A 19,467-nucleotide genomic window follows, 5' to 3' on the forward strand; every position below is an offset into this window, starting at 1 on the left:
CCAGCAAAAGATTTGTAGAAAGATGCAGAGTACCCATCTGGGCCTGGGGCCTTGCCTGCGGGCAGTTTTCTGATAATCCCCCTCATTTCATCCTACGTTATCTCTTGGTGTAAAACAGTCTGGGCTTCTCCATCTATTTTGTGCAGCCTTATCTTTTCCAGAAATTTCTCCTGGGCTTGGGTGTGGGGGTTCTGTGATGTGTATAATGTCTCATAGAATTTGGCCATGGTTTCTTGAATGTCTTCTGTTCTTGTGACCCTTTCGCCTGAATCTGTTTTTAGAGCCGTGATTGTATTTCTTGACATTGCTCCCCAGAGGAGACGCGCCAGTAGGGCATCTGCCTTGTTCCCTTTAGCGTAAAATTTGTGTCTCACATAGCGTAGGGCCCCTTCCACTTTTTTGGTTCGTAAGATCCCCAATAGGCCCACCGCCCTCCTGTATTCCCTCTGGTTGTGTCTGTTGGGGATCTCAGCCACCTTGTTCCTTGCCCCCTCGACCTCTGCCTCCAGCTGGGTTTCCAGGGCCAGCAGCTGTTTGTGTCTTTGTGTTTTGGCTGCTATGCTTTCCCCCCTCATTGTGGATTTAAATGCGTCCCACCTCGTGTCTTCTCCCATATCCCCCCTTTTATTATTGTCGAAGAACTCTCTCATTTTACCCTCTATTCCCTCCCTTATTATGGGATCCCGCATCAAGTACTCTGGGTATTTCCATCCCCATATCCCCCTTCTCCTGTTTCCCAGCTCCAGCTGCATTGATAATATTTTGTGGTCTGCTATTCCCATAGTGCCCACCTCTAGCTCCTTGACTCTTCCCACCAAGTTTGCTGAGACCCAGATACAGTCTATTCTAGACTGTGTCCTGTGGACTTCAGAGATGACGGTGTAACCCTCCGCGTTCCCTTTCATTTCCCTTCAGATGTCCCTCAGACCCATGCTCACCATTCTGTCCCTCAGCCCTGTCGAGGCTACTGCCCCTCCACCCGTGCTCCTGGTCCCCCCTGATCTGACTTTGGCCCTATCCCAAGCTATGTTTAGGTCACCCATTATCATTATCTGGCCCCTTGCATACTCTCCTAGTTCTCCTAAAATGCCCCGCAGGAAGGAATCCAGTCCTGAATTGGGTGCGTAGATGACCCCCATCGTATATGTTGCGTCTCCAATTTTGACTCTTACTATTCTAAATCTGCCCTCTTTGTCCCTAAGAGTCTCCTCCACCCTAAAGTTAACCGTATTCCTGATAGCCTAGTGCCACCCCTCCCGATTTTGTGGGCCCTGATGCCTGGAATACTTGGCCGAACCCCCTTAGCTTGAGTCGGCTCTGATCTCTACGGAACAAGTATGTTTCTTGTAGCCCCAGGAAGTCTGGTCTTCCCCTTTTTGTGAATTGCTTGAGCTTTTTCCTTTTCAACAGGGAATTGAGACCCCTGACATTATGAATTACCCATTTGAATAGTGATTTGTCTCCTGCTCCTGCTGTGCGTGTCCCCCCAACTCTTTCCCTCCATTCGTTCTCTCAGTTCTGAGTTCCCAGTCGCGTTTGCAATATCTACTTTGTTCCCTGGGCAGCACCTGAAGGATACCCCTTCCCCTACCCCCTCCCCATCCCTGAAGGCCTTGCCACTAGGTCTTCCCGTATCCCTCCTCCTCTCCCCAGGCTTCCTCACCCTTACGGATCCCATGATGTTTGCTTGTCTCCCCTCCTTGAAAAAATCTTTCTGTCAACCACCCCTTATAACTGTACCCACTTCGGGTCAATCCTATTCAACCCCAGCTCTCCCTTCCGCTGTTGGTTCTGTTCCCTTTCCCTTCCCAGTGGGCCCCCGGAGCGCAGGTCTCCTCCTTTTTCCCTCTCCCACAACTGACCATTACCACGGCCTAGGTCTCGTCCCAATTCCTGCTTCCGACGATTTGCCCTGCCCGGCCGCCCCCCACTCCTGCTCCAATTCGATTTGTAAGATGTCCGCCCCTTCTTGCATTGTAGTTATCCGCTTCTGTGCGCCGGCCCACTCGAATAGGAGCCCGAATAGAAAGGTCCACTTGTACCTGATCCCTTGTTCTTTAGGTTTTGAGGTGATTGGGCTCCATTGTAGCCATTTAAGTAGGGTGCTGCTGGCGAGATCTTGGTATAGCTTGATGTGCTGACTGTTATATGATATCGGCTCTTTCTGCCTGGCCGCCCTCAGAACTGCTTCCTTTTGGGCATACATTGTGAATGCTGCCAACACGTCTCTCGGTCTGGCTTTCGGGTTCTTGTTTAGATGGCCCACTCTGTGAACCCTGTCCAGCTCTATCTTGTCGGGAGAGGCCTCCCCCAGGAGCTCCGCGTAGATCCCCTGAACCGTCTCCTTCAGGTCTCTGTCCTGTACCGTTTCCGGCAGAAACTTCAGTCTAATATTGATCCTCTAGGTTTTGCGTTGCCGTGTCCAGCCTCTCAATTGCCTTGCTATTCTCTGTCATTTCTCTGCCCACCTCCTGTAGGCCTTTTTCGACGAGGTCCGTTCTCTCTCCCAGCTGTCCTACTTCCTGTTTGATTTCTGCCATTGCCTGGTTTATATCTGATCTCATTAATTGGAATTGATCCTGGAATGTCCTTCCCAATGAAGTTTAAAGGGAGAGCATCTCCCCACACAGGTCTTGGCATGAGGTTTGTGTTGCCAAATCTGAATCCTCGAGGTGCCCCTGTCCTGTGGATCCCTCTTTTGTTTCCCTACGCTCTTCGTTGGTGTCTTTATTAGGCCACATAGTTATGAGGGGGACTGATGTGTCAGCCTGCGGCAATCCGCTTTTGTTTGACCTGCTCTTGTTCTTGGCAGCCATGATTACGAGATCCTGCCGGGTGTGGATTGGCCAAGTGTCTCTGCTTTAGAGGCAAGGCCCCGGTTGGAGAGCCTCTTTGACCCTGTAAGGGCTTCCCTCTGAGCTATCCCTCAGGTTTTGGCTCAGAAACAGTGCTCTTGGTGTCTCCCTGCATAGCTGCTTTAGTGTTTAGTTGAGCTTTGTTCTTCGAGTATTTGTCTCCTTACGGCTCGGGGCAGTCCTGTGTGCCAGTGTGAAGTCTTTCTGCTGTTTTATGCTCTGGTCCTTTTGTGCCCTCTGGTCCTCCCCTCCTGACCGTTATATGCGGGTCCTAGTTGCGGGCAATTAATTTAAAATGTGGTGCCCACTTCCCTAGCTCCGAGTTTGTACTTGTTTATGGATTGGGGCCGTGATTGCCGGGTTGTGCAGTGGGAGCGGGGGCCACCGATCATGCAAGTGAGGCCCGCCCGAAGTGCTCCTCAGGGCTGGAATTCCCAGGGCTCCGCACACCCTGCCATTCTTCTGATCTCCCTCATAGTGAGTCTCCGTGCCCCCTCACCTGGATTGCCCGTAGGCCGTCGCCTTCCTGGAGCCAGCAGAGAGCCCGCTGCTGCGGTAGGTGTCCTCCTCCTCCTCCTCCTCCTCCTTCCGGGCGGTCCGCCGACCACTGACACAGCAGATACCTGGTTCCTTGCCCGATACGTGTAGAGAGGTGGCCGCCGGTGCACCCAGTCCGGCCCGTTCAGGTGTCCTCCTCCTCTCCTTTCCGGGTAGCCTGCTCCCTGCCGGATCCCATCGCTGCAGGCACCCGGGTCCTTGCCCGCCGCGTGTATAGTGGTAGCGGCTGTGGGCCCGTTCAGATTGGGCCTGGGTCTGGTGCTTACTTCCCCATACACCGAGTCGCCGTGGCTGTGTGTGCTCCGAGCCTCAGGGTCCCCTCTCCGTGGTCAGGTCTGGCGGCTCATCCCGGCCTGGGATGAGATCAAGAGCCGCTTCTCCGACCCCCTGAGGGCCTCTGCGCCAGGGTCAGGCTGCCTACCTTCCTTCCGTCTTCAGTAGCCGCTGTCGGTGTTTGTGCCAGGGGGCTCGGGCTCGTACGCTGGGTGTCGGGGCGGCCTGGCGCCCAGCCGTGCCTCGGATCGCTCTCTGGGACTTTCTCCCTCTTTTCACTGTCTTATCGCAAGTGATCAATGGACTCCCGGGCCATCTTCTTCGTCACAATACCAGCCTTAAAGCTATATGCATGATACTTTGTACTTTCTGTTTTTTCAGTGTTGTCATGTAAGTTAGGTTGACTGACTTAACAACAAAATACATTAGCTCTATCCAGGGAGGAGGAAGGAGGATTTAGAGTTGGAGTAGGGATTGAATATATTAAGGTGGGGTGATACTGCATTCTCTGGTGATGGTTGTCCCCAATCCCATAGCACAGGTGATCCTCCCTCGGTAAACCCCCACCCACCCTTGGGAACCCACTGTACTGTGGACGCACTGCCCTAGTCTCATGGGAAACTTCACCTAGGGGAGAAGGGGCATAATATATATATCTCCCTCTCTCTCTCCCCGTCTCTCTCTTCCCCTCTTTCTCTCTCTTCCCCTCTTTCTCTCTCTTCCCCGCCCTCTCTTCCTCTTCCCCTCTCTCTCTCTCTTCCTCTCTCTCTCTCTCTTCCCCTCTCTCTCTCTCTTCCCCCTCTCTCTCTCTTCCCCTCTCTCTCTTCCCCCCTCGCGCTCTCTCTCTCTCTCTCTCTCTCTCTCTCTTCCTCTCTCTCTCTCTCTCTCTCTCTCTCTCTCTCTCTCCCCCAGAGCCAGGTCTGGCATCACTGAAATCATATGTGCATACTCTCTGCTGTCTACAAATGAAGGCTGCAAGTGGTTCATTGTGACCTTTAACACTGTGAATATGTCGGCAGGCCACAGAACCTGCTTCTATGCATTTGCTGCATTTCTGAGGAATGTACATTAAAGCCGTTACTGGATGTGAATTTTGTAGGTACATCTAGCAAATATACAAATCATACTTACCCGGACCACTCCATCCGAATGTCCAGTTACAATGACGTTCTGGGTGTCCCATTCGTTCATCTCAGACATGCAGCAGCACATGATTTGCTGACTCCTTCCTGTGAAGGTGTTGACACTCACAACTGGGCTTCCATTGATACTCCACACATGGATGTAGGTGCCGGCACATGACACAATATCTCCCTGAAATTAAAAACAGATAATAAAGACAATAAGAAATAAGTGGGGATACAAACTCCATTGTGCTAGAAAACCACAAGCGTATATACCCACTGCAAACCACTGCCCACTGCGATGAGTAGTGATGGAGGGGGCATATGAAAACTGTTCCAAGTAGAGACAATGTTCTCAAACTGCTACCCCAACTCTAGGGGAAAGTAGCCCTCATACCCTACAGGGTACACAACTTTCTATCAACAAAAGGAAGGCTATAATTAATGCACCAAACTATCAACATCCAGGGGAAACTGGAGGCTGGCCCTGAAAGAATGGACCTTCACTCTAGTGAAGTGTAGGTCCATTCTTTCAGGACCAGCCTCCAGTTTCCCCTCTATGGTAAGAGTTTGGTGTATTGATTATAGCCTTCCTTTTGTTGATAGAAAGTAGTAGCGACAAGAACAATTATTAGGATACAATTACAAGCTCGTAGGCTCCAGTCAATGTCTAATTAAGTAATTATAAATATTAGAAAAAATACTCACATATTATTCAAATCCTACAAAATGATCATTAATAGGGAGGAACATCTCCAATTCTCAACTGTTTCAACCACATGCCAATTAACCACATTCTTCTGTGCAGAAATAATCAGACAATGAAGCCAACAAAAGAAAACAAATAAAAAATGGGAAAAACATTTAAGCAACCCTGATAAAAAGAAAATCACCTCAAATTATTCCATCTGCTTTGAATTTTGATTTATAACATCTCAGTCTATTTTACTAGAAGGCCTGAAACAAGGACATGTAAAACCTTGCCAAAACATGCACACTAGACTCAGGCAATTTTCCAAAACTCTGATCTCAAACCGCTCGTTCTTGGGAGAGTTATCAACCACTGCAATGCTGCCCAACTCATAAAACACAGACAAACCCAATAACTTCCTGGTGTCACCATCAATCAGGTTGCAGATTATAATGCATCACTGAAGCCATCTTCTTTAGGTTTTAACCATAGTAGTTGATGTTGCCCGCCAGTCTTGTCCTGCCGGATCTCTCGCTGCCTGAATGGTTGTCCCTCCTCCATGTTTGGCTGAAGACAATTAGTCCCAACAAAAAAATCCAAATCCACAGTTACATGTCTTTACATATTCTCCAAGAATCTTCCTTGACACCCTGTTGGTCCACTTTTCTAGTAGTCTTAAGGGAACTCATGTGTAATATGTGCCAAACATAGCCGTACATCCGTTGACAATACTTAATATAAAAGTATTCTTGTTGTTTGATGCCCAGCATCATAAAGACATTGTTTGCAACCGCTTGTTGTTCAGTAGAAGTCTGTAGCCTAAAATCTAACCCAAGATATAATTCCTACTGCTAGCCCCGCCCCCAAAATACCTGTAAGCACCCTATTCAAACCCAACTCATCAACATCTTTGTGTGCAGTGTAAGGAACTCATGGTGGCAACAGTAAAGACAGACACGTGATCACAGTTCAAGGGTGTCTATTAAACTGTATATGCAGGTTGGAAAAATGCCTAATCTAATTCTAAATCTAGGATGATAGCAAGCTATGACCACCAAATAATAAGGCAGTTCTAGTGGCGCCTTGTCAAATAAAAAGGGCCTATACCAAGAAAAACCTATTGCCAATCCTTACAGTAAATACAAAAAAAGGGTGGGGTAATGTTCATCAGAAAAGAAGGAAGTGTTCCCAAAAATGATAAGTCAGGATATTAGCCGGGGTTTTCCCTTCCCCACGTTTTCAGCCCGGGACAAGGTGAGACTTTGGAACACAGCACACGCTTGAGCTTTCCCAGAACGAGCTAACAGTTCCGCTTTCAGCTTATCAGGATTGTCGGTGGTTAAGTCTCTTTTCTATAAACAAAAGTCTCTTGCCTCCGAGGACCTGTCTTCAGCAAAATAAACAAATCTTCCTTTCAGCTTGCATGTCGGGTGATGCCTTTTCATCCTTGGATCCTGCTAGTGCGAGCTCAGACCATTCTCAATGCAGGATTTGCTTCCCTTAGTTTCACAATCATCTGTCGGTCAAAGACTTTTGACTGTACAGAGGATTTTACGAGACCCTTGTATGACCACTTTGACCCCCTGCTCGCCTTTCTCCCAAGGCCTTCTGGTTACTGTAGTCCAACAGCAAGGTAATTGCCTAGAGTTTCTCAAGTGAACAACCACGTGATGCTTGACTTTGCTATGCTGGTTTTCCCCTTGCGTATCACTAGTTCTTTGTGCTTTCTTAAATCAGCCACTTGTTACTTGCGTTCAACACATTCTGGTTTCATTATCGCTCTCCCCTCAACTCACCGGCAGTGATGAGCTGTTTGGCTTTCTAGTCTGTGGAGTCAAGGCCGGTACTATTGTGCCACGCGTGTCTGCCGAGCTTGGCTGTCAGCGGAGGAGGCCCCCGGGTACCGTTGACATCTGCTGAAACACACGCTGGCTATTGTTTGCGGTCTTACGATTCCTTCTCTGGAGGTTTCATGGGCCTCTGTCGATAAGGGCAAGGTCAAGTCCCTCCTTGGTAACCTTTCGATTTGCACCGTCTTTCTCCTCCTCTTGAACTGCCGTTCTTAGTTAGCTTTCTCGTTGTGCGGACTTGCCTTTGCTTGTACTGTGCTCTTATGCTTCACCTTTCATCCCTGCGGGGGAAGGGTAATGGCCGTCAGGTGTGAGTGATTCGGCTCAATTAGTTGACTTTGCCTGACCCTGGTGTTGGGACATGTTAGGTATATGGCTCGGGTGTTAGTCCATCATCCTTCATGATATGCGAAAGGGTTCACGTCGCAAAGGGGGGGCAGAGAGGTTGAGTCTCCTATGTAGTAGGATAGGGAAGAAGAGGAGTAAATGGAAGAGAAATACTGCCTCTCACCCATCGGCGTTCCCGTTACACGCCCCAAGGTCCGTCCATCCAGTTGATCCTCCCGCACTGGTCCACCCCGAGGAACTGATCCAATAGCAATGGCATGTCCCGGCCACCTGGATGACAGATCCACTGAGAGTAGATTTGGAGACACCTTCAGGTTTCTCACAGTGGCAAGAACAAAGCCTACAATCCCACATGGCAAAATCCCCAAGTTTAACACTTGATCCAACCATATCTTTCGTCACTCACATTAAAACACTGCCAAACATGGCAAGGCAGCTACATCTCCTAACTATTCCTCATGCATTTGGATTTCAGAATACCTGTACAAGTGCTCCAATTTTCTGTTGGGCTATGAATATCCACCATTTGTCTGCTGAAAGGCACCTTGTATGCCTCACTACTGCCTCACTACTGGCATCAGAAGCTTTGACCACACTGGCCCATTATAGGCCAACTGCACTTGCTTCCTCTTCACTCCTCAAACATCTTCAGAAAAGCTTCCTCTGTCACAAAGTAGTTCATTATCAACAATGCACATAGCTTGGTTAAAAGCTCACTATCCACAAGAGCAAAACTCTTCCACAGGCCCTCTTGGAAACACCCTATACACTAGGAGTGCCCAATAAAATGAATACTGTGGTACTGCAAAGTATATAAGATTGTATCCAAAAATGCAGCAATCTCTCTTCAAGCCAATCTGACAAACACGATCACCTACTTGCAATGCAACTCCTCCATTTTTATCCATGTTTTAATTATTAAAAAACACATTGAGGTACATCTAGGCCTGCTCCAAAGAAAACATTTCCCCCAATTCCTCCTTCTATATTAAATAAATACAAGATTGCCAAGTTGTAGAGGCTAAAATTCAAGAAGGCGCAGAGAATAAGATATGGCAATAATCATCAATGCAAGTATAGGCCAGTTGCATGGAGACTTTGTGAATTACCAATCTGCCATATGTGAGCATAAGCAAGGCATGCATTAGGTATAGGAAAGACATTTGCCTTCATAAGAGCTTAGCTGTACCTAGCGTAATGCATCTACAGGAGACTATGTGATGGGCTGGTAGCTCTCCTACAGCATGATTAAACAGAGTACTTAAGTGGAAACAATGCTGTAAAAGCACATTTGCTGTGCATTGTGAATGACAGTGTTATGTAGAAGACAATATGTTAGGGCACATGGATGATTTTTACAGTACATTCCAGCATTCAGATCATTGAAATATTAGGAATTAAAGGGTCGGCATGCTGTTTTGAGGTGATGATTGTAGAAGTCAATAGAACAAATGTCCCAGTGTGTGCTGGTGGAAGTAGTTGTTCCTGTGGTACACCAGTGGTGTTGGCATGTCCCCCTGATTCTCCCATGGAAAGGTTTGAAAAAGAAAACAAAATTAGAATGCAGTCAATCTTCAAAAAGCATTCATTTGTAATGTATAGCGCCTCTTAAATAGTTTTTCCATCATTCGTGCTTCTTGCCCCATGCTATTTATGTTAAACATTCTTGACACATTTGACCTACATTTTTTGGTGGTCAAGAGAGGATCAACAGGCAGGCTTTTGTAAAATATCCATCAACTTTATCAAACATTTGTACTAGGACGTCATACTACTCTGAAATTTCCATTCCAAACGGAGTGCAGTTCACTCAGAAAGCGAGCCCAGTTGATACAGGTGTCCATGCAAAGTACATCCTGCAAGTATTACACAACAAATTACTTGCCTCTCGGTAATGTTCTTTCTGGTAGATATGTCCTTCCCTCTGACAGAATAATCCAACATTAACAAGAGGAAAGTCATTTTTTCTTCTAATAGATTCCTTTCTCCCACAGATTCCTCATCTTAGACTCCCAGAGCAGTACACAAATCTGGAAGCGGAAGGAGAGCAACAACTAACTACACTGGAAAACTCTGGAGCACCACTCAGGCAAAGCAAGCGCCCTGCCCAGACAGGGAATCCAGGCAGTAAGGTTTAGCAACTAAGTGAAGCCAAGCCCAGATAGCCATTCGACAAATGTCTAAGACAGTGACCCTCCCACCTCCCCCTCCTTCAGTGCAGAGGTGCAATTAGGCCTTCGGATGAATGAGCCTTGAGGCCACCAGGCACATTGGTTACAGCCAGATCATAACATATATAGATGCAGAGAATGATCTACCTGGAAAGGGTCTGCTTAGTGGCGGCCCTGACTGCACTGCACTGTCACCAATGTAAAGAGCTGGTCATCTTCCCTTATGTCCCTTGGCCGAGAGACATAGTAGCTGAGGACCCACAGAGGGGTCCAGTCGATGCTAACTTCTCCATTTTCGAGTGATGAGGCAGAGAAAAATCAGGAAGAGAGATCTTCTGAGAGATTAAATTCAGACAACCTTGCGAACGAAGGAATGTCTAACTCTCAAAGTCACATTCTCCTGGGAGAAGACCAAGGCTGGAGGTTTAACAGGCAGAGCATGAAGCTTACTCACCTGTCTCTCAGAAGTGATGCCCATCAGAAAAAACACCTTAAGAGTGAGCTATCTTCAAGAACACAAATGCAGGGGGTCAATCATGGTATTATAATTATAATTGCTCATTTATAATGTGCTTAATACCCAGAGGTTTCTAAATGCGGACCCGGGTATCGAACCTGTGTTGCTCCTTGTCGTTGTGCTTCCAAGACTAGTTCATTGCCCCATATCTATCCTCCCGGCCCTGGTATGGGCAAGGAATGCAGAAAATCCAAAACAGAGCAATTGGACAGGTGAAAGAGCCCAGATCCCTCTCCCTACACCGAGTGAAAACTAGCACTCCCTGTACCTTAGTCTCTCAGCAGCAAAGCATGACTGCTGAGGTTCAGATTGGGGACCTGGCTCAGAGTGGGAGAGAAGGACCACCCTCACTGGGAGGCAACAGCGAGGGCAGATGGATATGTCCAGAAATCTCTGGGTACCACGTTCGAGATTTGGAGCAATCAATCAATGTGGAACCCAACAGTCTCCTCAGCACCAGCGGAATGGCAGGAACACAAAGGAGGTTAAAGTTTCAATGGACAACCAATACATCCCCCAGAGTTCTCTGTGGGGGAAATTCCATGCAGCAGAACAACTTGCACTTCCCATTCATACTGGAAGCTATGAGGCCCAGAAGGTGCAAATAGGTGATTGTCAGAACCAGCCTCTGGGACTGAAATATCTAGACCACCTGAAATATGTTTGCTATACGATATTCAGGAGAGAGAGCTGGGCCCAGATGTGTCCCCAAACCCGCTCCAATGAATTGGACGGCTTGGCAGAGTGAAATTCGAAGTTGGGGGAGAAGCCCTATTCTGCAAAAAGCTACATGTATGGGACTAATCGGCTGACGCCAGGTCCTGGGTGTGGTCTCAAATGAGCCAATCATCCAAGTAGGTAGCCGCAAATCTTCTCCCTTCTGAGACAAGCAGCCACCACTGCCATCAGTTTGGTGAAGATCATGGGTGGTGAGGAAAGACAGAAAGCAAGATGTTGGAATTGGTAGTGGGTGTTTCCAACCACGAAACATAGGCACTTCCGTTGCTTGAATGAATCAGTACATGGAATTAAGCTTCCTGGAGGTGTAGGAACACCAAACAGTCCTGCAGCTCAATAGCTTGGATGATCGGAACTAAAGTGCCCATCTTGAATTCGTTCTTGCGCAGGCACCAGTTGAAGAGCTTCAGAACCATAGTGGGCTACAGGCTCCTGTATTTCTTTAGGACTAGAGAGTAAAGCGCGAACTAGCAATTTCTTTGTTATGAATAAGGCACCCAGTCTATGGCCCTCCTCTAACAGGGGATCGTCTGGAGGTAGTAAGGGCCAGATGAAGCAAGGTTGGGTGGGCACTGAAGAAAAGAGGCAGTAACCCCTAGTCATGACCAATGAGGCCCATCCATGAGTATTGATGCAATATCACACATCAGAGAATAGGAGCAGCTTCCCTCCCACCAAAATCAAATTGAAGAAGCCCAATTCACAGTGGCTTAGTAGTGGGGCGTGCTGCAGCAGAGGCAGCAAAGCCTCTCTTTGGACTCCTCTATGCCTCTATGTTGGCGGGAGGGACAGAGCTGCGGCTGCTTGCCTGAGGGTGTCTTGGCTCTTCCACAGTGGGCAAAGGAGGTGAAGGGCTGAAAATAACTTCCCCCTTAGTGGAGTAATGTGGCTGCTTCACAGGAAGAAGCAAGGACTTGGCCATGGTCGTAAAGGCTTGGACTTTCTTTAGGGATTTGTAAGCCAAAGCCCAAAACGGGTTATTCCTGTGTAAAGGTATATCCAAAAGCTTTGATCAGATATCAGGTATGAATCTGAGGTCTCCCATTCATGTGCCTCTCCTCAGGATCCCATAGAACATTACATACAATCAGGTGTCCAGAACTGTCTGTAATATCTGGCTCGCAGCCTTCTTCCAATTTCTTACCAGAAAGCTAAAAGTCTCCTCTCTTCAATTGTCAACTATTCAGTTGTACTAGAGATCAAACTCCAGAGGCCAAATGTGCACTTGCATAGGACACGCATAGCAATGACCACCCCCGAAGCCAGACGGCTTGCTAAAAACACCTTGAGGTCCACGGTATCCAACTTCTTGCTCTACAGGCCTGGGAACAAAAAGGAAAAAAAAAAAGACATGTTTTCCTTGCAATCCTTGATTGCGTATGCTGGGCGCCCATTCTTTGCTTGGCTGAGTTTGCACCTGCACGTCCTCTGTCCGCGTGGTTCACTAGCAATCCTCGATTGCGTGTCCTCCGCGCCCCTTCCATCCTTGGCTACGCTCGTACCGTGCGTATATATTGTAAATATTTTCAATATTTTTACAGCCCCTTTATTGGCCTTCTTGAACAAAACGGTGTGGCCTTTACAAACTACGCGGATGACACACAATGTGCCATCCCTCTGACTGGGTCACACAAAGATGATGAAATTCATCTAAAAAGAGTGTACAATCTTATCCAAAACTGGATGTTACAGAATGGTCTTGCTCTGAACAGACAAGACAGAATTTATGGTGGTTGGCACTCAAAATATGGTAGAGAAACTAGGAGCTGCCTATGATTGTTTCTCCATCGAGGATACTAAAATTCCCACAAAAAAGAAAGTTAAGACGCTAGGTATTTTCCACGACCAGCTCTTGCATATGAAGGCACATGTCAGCAGTTTGGTTTCGTCCCCTGCTTATTATATTAAACTGTTAGTCCATCTCCGTCCATTTATTTCTCAAACTAACACCAACTATTGCTAGGGCCATAATAGGATCCATAATTGATGATTGTTGCAGTCTTTTGTATGGCACCACAAAGTTGGATTGTAACCGTCTACAGGTGATCCAAAACAGTGCAGTTCGAGTGTTCACTGGTCTTGCCTGGAGAGACCACGTCTCTGAGGCCAGACAGAGTCTTTTCTGGCTTACAGTGGAATCTAGACTAGTGTTTCGCCTATTGCTGATCACCCATAAATGACGTAGGGGATTCATGCCGTCTTAACTACAGGATCTGCTCATTGAGAAAACTAACACAAGACTCCTCAGATCTAATCATTCTGATCAGCTGTGTCTCCTTGATATTACACCAACAAAGCAATGAAAGGAGCTTTTTTAACTCGGCACCAAGAGCTTGAAATGTCCTTCTGCGGACATCAGAGAACAAAAGTCTATTGAGGTTTTTAGATTTTTTTTAACTCTCTTATTATCCTAAATTTTTCATTGGGTTTCCTGGACGCAATCTTGTTGTTTTTGTTAGTCAGTCCTTGTTGATTCATGTGCGCCCTTAAGCCTACAGGTTTCTTGTTGCGCGTTATAAATCAATTAAAGTAAAGTGTGTCCTCTGCCTGGGTGGTTCCCTCGCAATCCTTGATCGTGTGTGCTCCACACCCCTTCCATCCTTAGCTACGCCCGCAGACGAGCGTCCTCTGCCTGCGTGGTTCCCTCGCAATTCTTGATCGCTTGTGCTCTACACCCTTTCCATCCTTGGCTGCTCTCGTGCTTGCGGGCCCCTACGCTCCACCTCCCTACCCTTTTTCCACTCCAACCCCTTGCCTTACCCCTTAGTTAATATTCTGAGCTCTGCTGCTTTTTCTTCTTCCAAGTCCCTATTGTTTGACTGCTCTGTTCTTCTGTCTGCTATCTTTGACTGCTGTATACTTGTGCTGCATACTTCTGTATGTTTTTCACTCTCCTCCTTTAGGTTCCCTCGATCATTGTTCTGTTACTTAGCCCTTGCTCTGCCTGGTTGTTCCCTCACATCGTACTGATGTCACCCCTGTTGTGTTCCTTCTTTCAGGTTCCCTCGTTCTTACTCTGTTAACTGGTTTGTTACTCACATCTACATAACTGCTCCTCTTTTTTGTCTCATCAATCCCATCGTAAATTGAAATTAATTTGTTCTTGTCTTGTTCTTGACTCGTCTGCTTGCAACCGTCCTCTTGTGCCAGCCCCTAGTGTCTCCTCCTCCTCACTCTCCTTTCCCTGCTTCCACCCCACTCCCCTCCTTCTGCATCCTCTATGGTGCTCTCTGTCTCTACTATCTTCTCTAACTGCTTCTCTATTAACTATCCTGGCCTTCTTACTAAGTCTGGTCACAAGAAGTTCAAAAGGGATATCCTGGTATCCAACCCAGTCCTCTTTATCGCTGATACCTACACCAGAGCTTCCTCCAGACAGACCCTCACCGACATACTCTGTCGTTCCTTCCGCTTCCCGCACCTCATCAATTTCCTTTCTTCTCCTGCTGTCCCTTCTTTCCCTTCTCCGGTTCCTCTGCCTCCACCCTCTGCCACCTCTCTTTGGTTTCCTCTACTACTTCTTTGGCTGCCCTGTCGCCCCCTGCCCCTCCTCTGCCACCTCTTTGGTGTCTTCATCCTCCTTCTTGGCTACCTTGCCCTTTCATCCTTCCTCCTCTGCCCATCTTGGGCTCCTATTAAACTTCTGCAGTGCATACCTCTGACCTGTACCCCTCCACGGAAGTCTTTCAAGGGTGGCAACCTTCTCCACATTGCGACTCAACTCTCGCTCAGCTGTCAAATACCCCGCCGACATTTGCCGTCTCCTGGAATAACTCGACCTGGATGTTCTTGGTCTGACTGAGACATGGTTCACGGCCAGATCTGTCAATAGTTTTGGCACTCTCCTCCCTGATGGCTACAAGATCCTCTACGCGCCCAGATCCAACCATCCCGGTGGTGGTGTAGCCCTGATCTTCCCTGAGTGGATCCCTGCCCCTATCATTCCTATGCAGGTCTACTCCTCCTTTGAATGCCTGATCTGCCGGCTCTCTCTCACTCCTGGCCGCTCTCTTACTGTGCTACTTTCTACCGGCCACCTGGCCTGATAACCTCCTTCCTCTCAGAGTGGGCGGACCTCTTCTCCTCCCTCCGTGCCTCTACAACTCAACTCCCCCTCCTCCTCGGAGACCTCAACATCCACCTGGATGCCTCCTGTCCCTCCTCTGGACTCTTTCGCAACCTCTGCGATTCCCTTTCTCTCTCTATTCTTCCCTCTAGCCCGACTCACTCTGCAGGGCACACCTTGGATGTTCTGATCTCCTCAGACCTCCGCTCTCTAACCCCCTCGCCACTCCTCTCTCCTGGAGTGACCACCTTCTACACTCCTCGTCTCCCTCTCTCGCGCTCTGTCTCTTCTCTCACACTCTGTCTCTACTCATCAGGCTGAGCCAACTCCAGCACTGCCGCCCACCTTCTCGGTCATCTGACCCCATCAAGCATGGCGTGTATCAGTTAAGGCTTTTGCCCCCACTTTCTCTCCCCCTCCTGCACCTCTGGCTGACTTGCATCCTGACACAGCACTTTCCAACCTCCATTATTCTATCTCTGACACTCTTGATGTACTTGCCCCTGTCATGAGGATCCACTTGAAAACAAAAGCTAAGTGCAACTCTTGGTACGACTCCCCCTTTAATGCAAGTGTAGGGTGGCTGAGAGGAAATGGCAGGCATCATGTGCACATTCTGACAAACTGGGCTGCCGCCTGCTCCAAAGGCAGTACCGACTCTCTGTCCACAATAAGAAGAGAGTTCCCATCCAGGCCTGCATCTCTGGGGCATCTAACAACTCAACCAAACTCTTTAAAATCTGCAAAGAGATGGCCAATCCTGCTGCAGTCTCTACCTCTCATGTCCCCTCCCAGGCCCTCTGAACGTCCTTGGCTTCATATTTCATCTCTAATACCCAGGACATCCTGTCCACTCTCTCTTTCTCTCCTCCTTCTTCCTCTACTTCTGGCCTTCCTGTGGCCGCCTCTCCTCCTGCCTTCTCTTCCTTTTCTTTATTCACCCCAGGCAATGTTTCTAATCAAGTCTGATCTATGAAAGTCTCGTCAAAATAGGTTCTTCCCTGTTTATCCAAATCCATCAAGGACCATATTGACACCCTTGCTCAACCTTGGTCAACTTCTGCACTTAAGAACCCTAACCCTCAGCCGGCCCCTCCTGTCCGGCTAACTATCGCCTGATCCCCATTACTCTTTTTCTGGGCAAACTCTTGGAAAAGCGGACCACCTCCCAGCTTAACCTACACACTGAATCTGTTGGTTGTCTCCATGACCATCAGTCTGGCTTCAGAGCGGCCAGAAGCATGGAAACTGCTCTCCTCAACATCTGTGAAGACCTGCTCTCAAACCTTGACACTAACCATCCTTCTGTCCTCATCCTCCTCGATCTCTATTCTGCTTTTGATACCGTCAGCCATGCCATCCTGCTCAACCGGCTCTGTGATACCCTGGGTATTACTGATCAGGCCCTGGCCTGGCTGACCTCCTTTCTCTCTGACTGACCCTCCCAGGTCCAACTTGGGTCCTTCCTCTCCTCTATCTCTCTGTCTCTCTACCTGAGGGGTTCTGCAGGGTCTAATCTTTCTCCTTGGCTGTTCAACCAACACCTGGCACTCTCGCCCAACGCATAGCTGTGCTCGGCTCCAACTTTCAGTGCTATGCGGATGACACTCAGCTCACTTTCAGGCTCCCCTCAGCAGCCTCTTCTTCTTTCTGTCTGTCCGCAATCCAGGAGTGGTGTGCCACCAATGATCTCTGCCTTAATGCCAGTAAGACGGAGCTCCTCCTCATCAGCTCACCAGCACCTTCCTTTCCTGTCACTCTCTGGCTGCCCACTCTGGGCCCTCTTCCTGCTCCTACCTATGAAGCGAAGAACCTCAGGGCCATCTTCGACTCCACACTCTCCTTCTCTCCTCACATCTCTGACGTCTCTCAGAAGTCAAACTACCAGCTGCGCCTCCTCAGAGGTATTCTTCCTTTCCTCACTTTCCCCCAGAAGCTCAATGTCTCCAGAGCTCTGGTTCTCTCTAGGCTGGACTACTGCAACAGCCTCTTTCTAAATCTAACTGCCTCTACTCTCCGTCCTCTAACTCATCCAGAAAAGGACTGTGAGACTTGTCCTTGGCCTCAGGCTCAGGGATCGTATCACTACAGCACTGGAATTTCTTTATTGGCTCCCAGTGGTGGCAATGATCAAGTTCAAGACCTTCAGGCTTTCTGGGGCCTGGGATCGCAATACCACCAACTCTCTCTACCAAAATATCTTCCTACTCTAGCTCTTTGCTCCTCCACATCCAATGAGTTGGGGGAAAATCCCTTTCTTCGGCTGGTGCCTCCCTCTGGAACAGCCTCCCTGCCTCTCAAACGTGAGCGGAACCATGTGCAGAAGCACCTCAAGACCTTCCTCTTTTCTTCTGCCTTCTCGCTTACTCTCCACTGCTGATCACCTGTCTGATACATGCATTGGTCACTTGGCAACCGTCTGAATTCGGGCCCGGGTCCCTGCCTGTCCAGCTGCAAACCCGCATTGCCTCTTGGCACCCCTGCACTTGAGGTCTGTAACCCTAAAGTCCCCTCTCCTGCACTTACTAGACACTTGTTGTCTGCACTTCTAAAACTCACACTTGTCACCCGTAGGCTACACTACTTGTTGTTTCCTGATTTGATTTCTTAACCTGCACCTGTCCACCCCCCTCCTCTTCCCGTCTTCCCGGCACTTCTCCCCTCCCCACTCCCCTGGACTTGTGCAATCTGAATGTCACTAGGCCTAGTCAGATTATTGTTTTTATCCTCCCTCTGTTTCCCCCCCTTGCCTCGTCACGCCTTGAAACACTTGTGCAAAGGCGCGTCATAAATGCCATATCATACTTCAAACCTGCTGCAGCAGACTGCACCACCAAACGTTCTGGAGACGGATGTGTGGAAAAGAAGCCTGGATCCAAGGAACTGAGCAATGCTTCTTGACGAGGTCCTCGGTCCACTGCAGGGGTCGAAGATGGCTAGTGTCAGGCAGTTAATAGAGGAGCTGCTACCACCATGTTGAACGGTAGCTGGGTCTCCTGTGGTGGACCCTCATCTCAAATGTCCTTCCGGTCATACTGGACTAGTGGGGATAGACAAACCTAGCATACCTGCCACTTTAGCAACAGCCTTTTTGGAAAGGACCATGTGGCCTGCCACGGACTAGCATAGGAAGGAGGTCGAGCTCTGGGGATGTATCCAAGTCAGAAGCTTCCTGCAGATCTGTGGCCAAATCCACAGATTGTCCCCTTCGCCATATGACTACACAGGAAATTCTACAGCCCCACCGGAGCAATGAGCTTCCAATCGAAAAGGAAGGGGCTCCCTTCCTCATCTAAGATGTATCATATCTTCTATGGGAATTTACCCAAGGAAAGCGGAGCATACTCCTGGGAAGCTCCGGCACCTTGGTTCTGGCTCCAGCGATTGACACCAATCAGCCTCTACGGTCTGTAGTCAACCCCTTCGACCCCCCGCATGCCCGCCAAACCCTTAATGGGCAAGGGCAGAGCCGCACAGCAGCAAGGTGGATCAGTGTACACGGCTAGAGCCGCAACTGAACTACTAGGTGTGCGTTTGCGGTCCAAAGAAGAAACTCTGCTGGCTTTGTCAAGAGCGGTGGGTCCTTTGGATGCCACCAGTTAACTGGAAAAGATGTGCAACATCTGCTGCTGGACTTTCTCCTACTCCCCTGGAGTAGAGAATTGTGTGGGGAAAGACACCTGCAACAAAGAAGCCAGGTCCTCAGAGGTGTGTGTGTGGAGCAGGGGTGGTAACTCTGCATCTTTGAGGAAGGAGACGAATGGTTTCTTGAGGAGTTGCTCTGGGAGCAGGACCTCTTCCTATACTGCTGCTCCTTCCTGCCTTTCTGGACAGTTCAAGGTTCCTCCACAGGCTCTTCAACAGATGCCTTCTTCAACTCTGTGCCTGGGGACTTCAAAGGCTTCATATTAGCACTGTTGTGGTTATAGGTGAAGAGCTTAATGGCATGCTACCTGAGGGCCTTAGAAAGCATAGATTGGCAGGACCCTCAGTCCTCCGAGTCAAGTTCCTCCCTGAGGCATTAAAGTCATACTTAGTGAGATATCCGACATGGACATTTGCCTTTTGCAGTCTAAGAAAAGCTGAGGCCTTTGGGGCTTAGGCATGACTCAGTAAGGTAGAAAAGCAAAGTAGTATCCCGATTCTTATTGAGTGCACAAAAAAAGGAATAGAGGTCATGGGGCACGGCAGCTCAAGATATGCTGCCTCTGATGCCATATCCAGCCTCTAGGCACGCAACAGCTATGCCTCCTGGTGGCTGAACACATTTTTTAAG

General features: G+C 48.6%; 1 protein-coding gene across 5 annotated transcripts in view; it reads right to left on the minus strand.

Annotated features, from left to right (window-relative positions):
• WDFY3 (WD repeat and FYVE domain containing 3) overlaps window positions 1–19,467 on the minus strand; it is a 2,538,776-nt gene that overhangs the window by 194,328 nt on the left and 2,324,981 nt on the right. For all 5 annotated transcript variants that reach the window (XM_069630405.1, XM_069630406.1, XM_069630403.1 and 2 more), the window contains one exon: window positions 4,818–5,000. In XM_069630405.1, the coding sequence (XP_069486506.1) occupies window positions 4,818–5,000 (183 nt within the window). The remainder of the gene's footprint in view (window positions 1–4,817; window positions 5,001–19,467) is intronic.

The sequence above is a fragment of the Ambystoma mexicanum genome, chromosome 6q, assembly GCF_040938575.1.
Source record: "Ambystoma mexicanum isolate Mex_15411 chromosome 6q, UKY_AmexF1_1, whole genome shotgun sequence".
NCBI classification, from domain to species: domain Eukaryota; kingdom Metazoa; phylum Chordata; class Amphibia; order Caudata; family Ambystomatidae; genus Ambystoma; species Ambystoma mexicanum.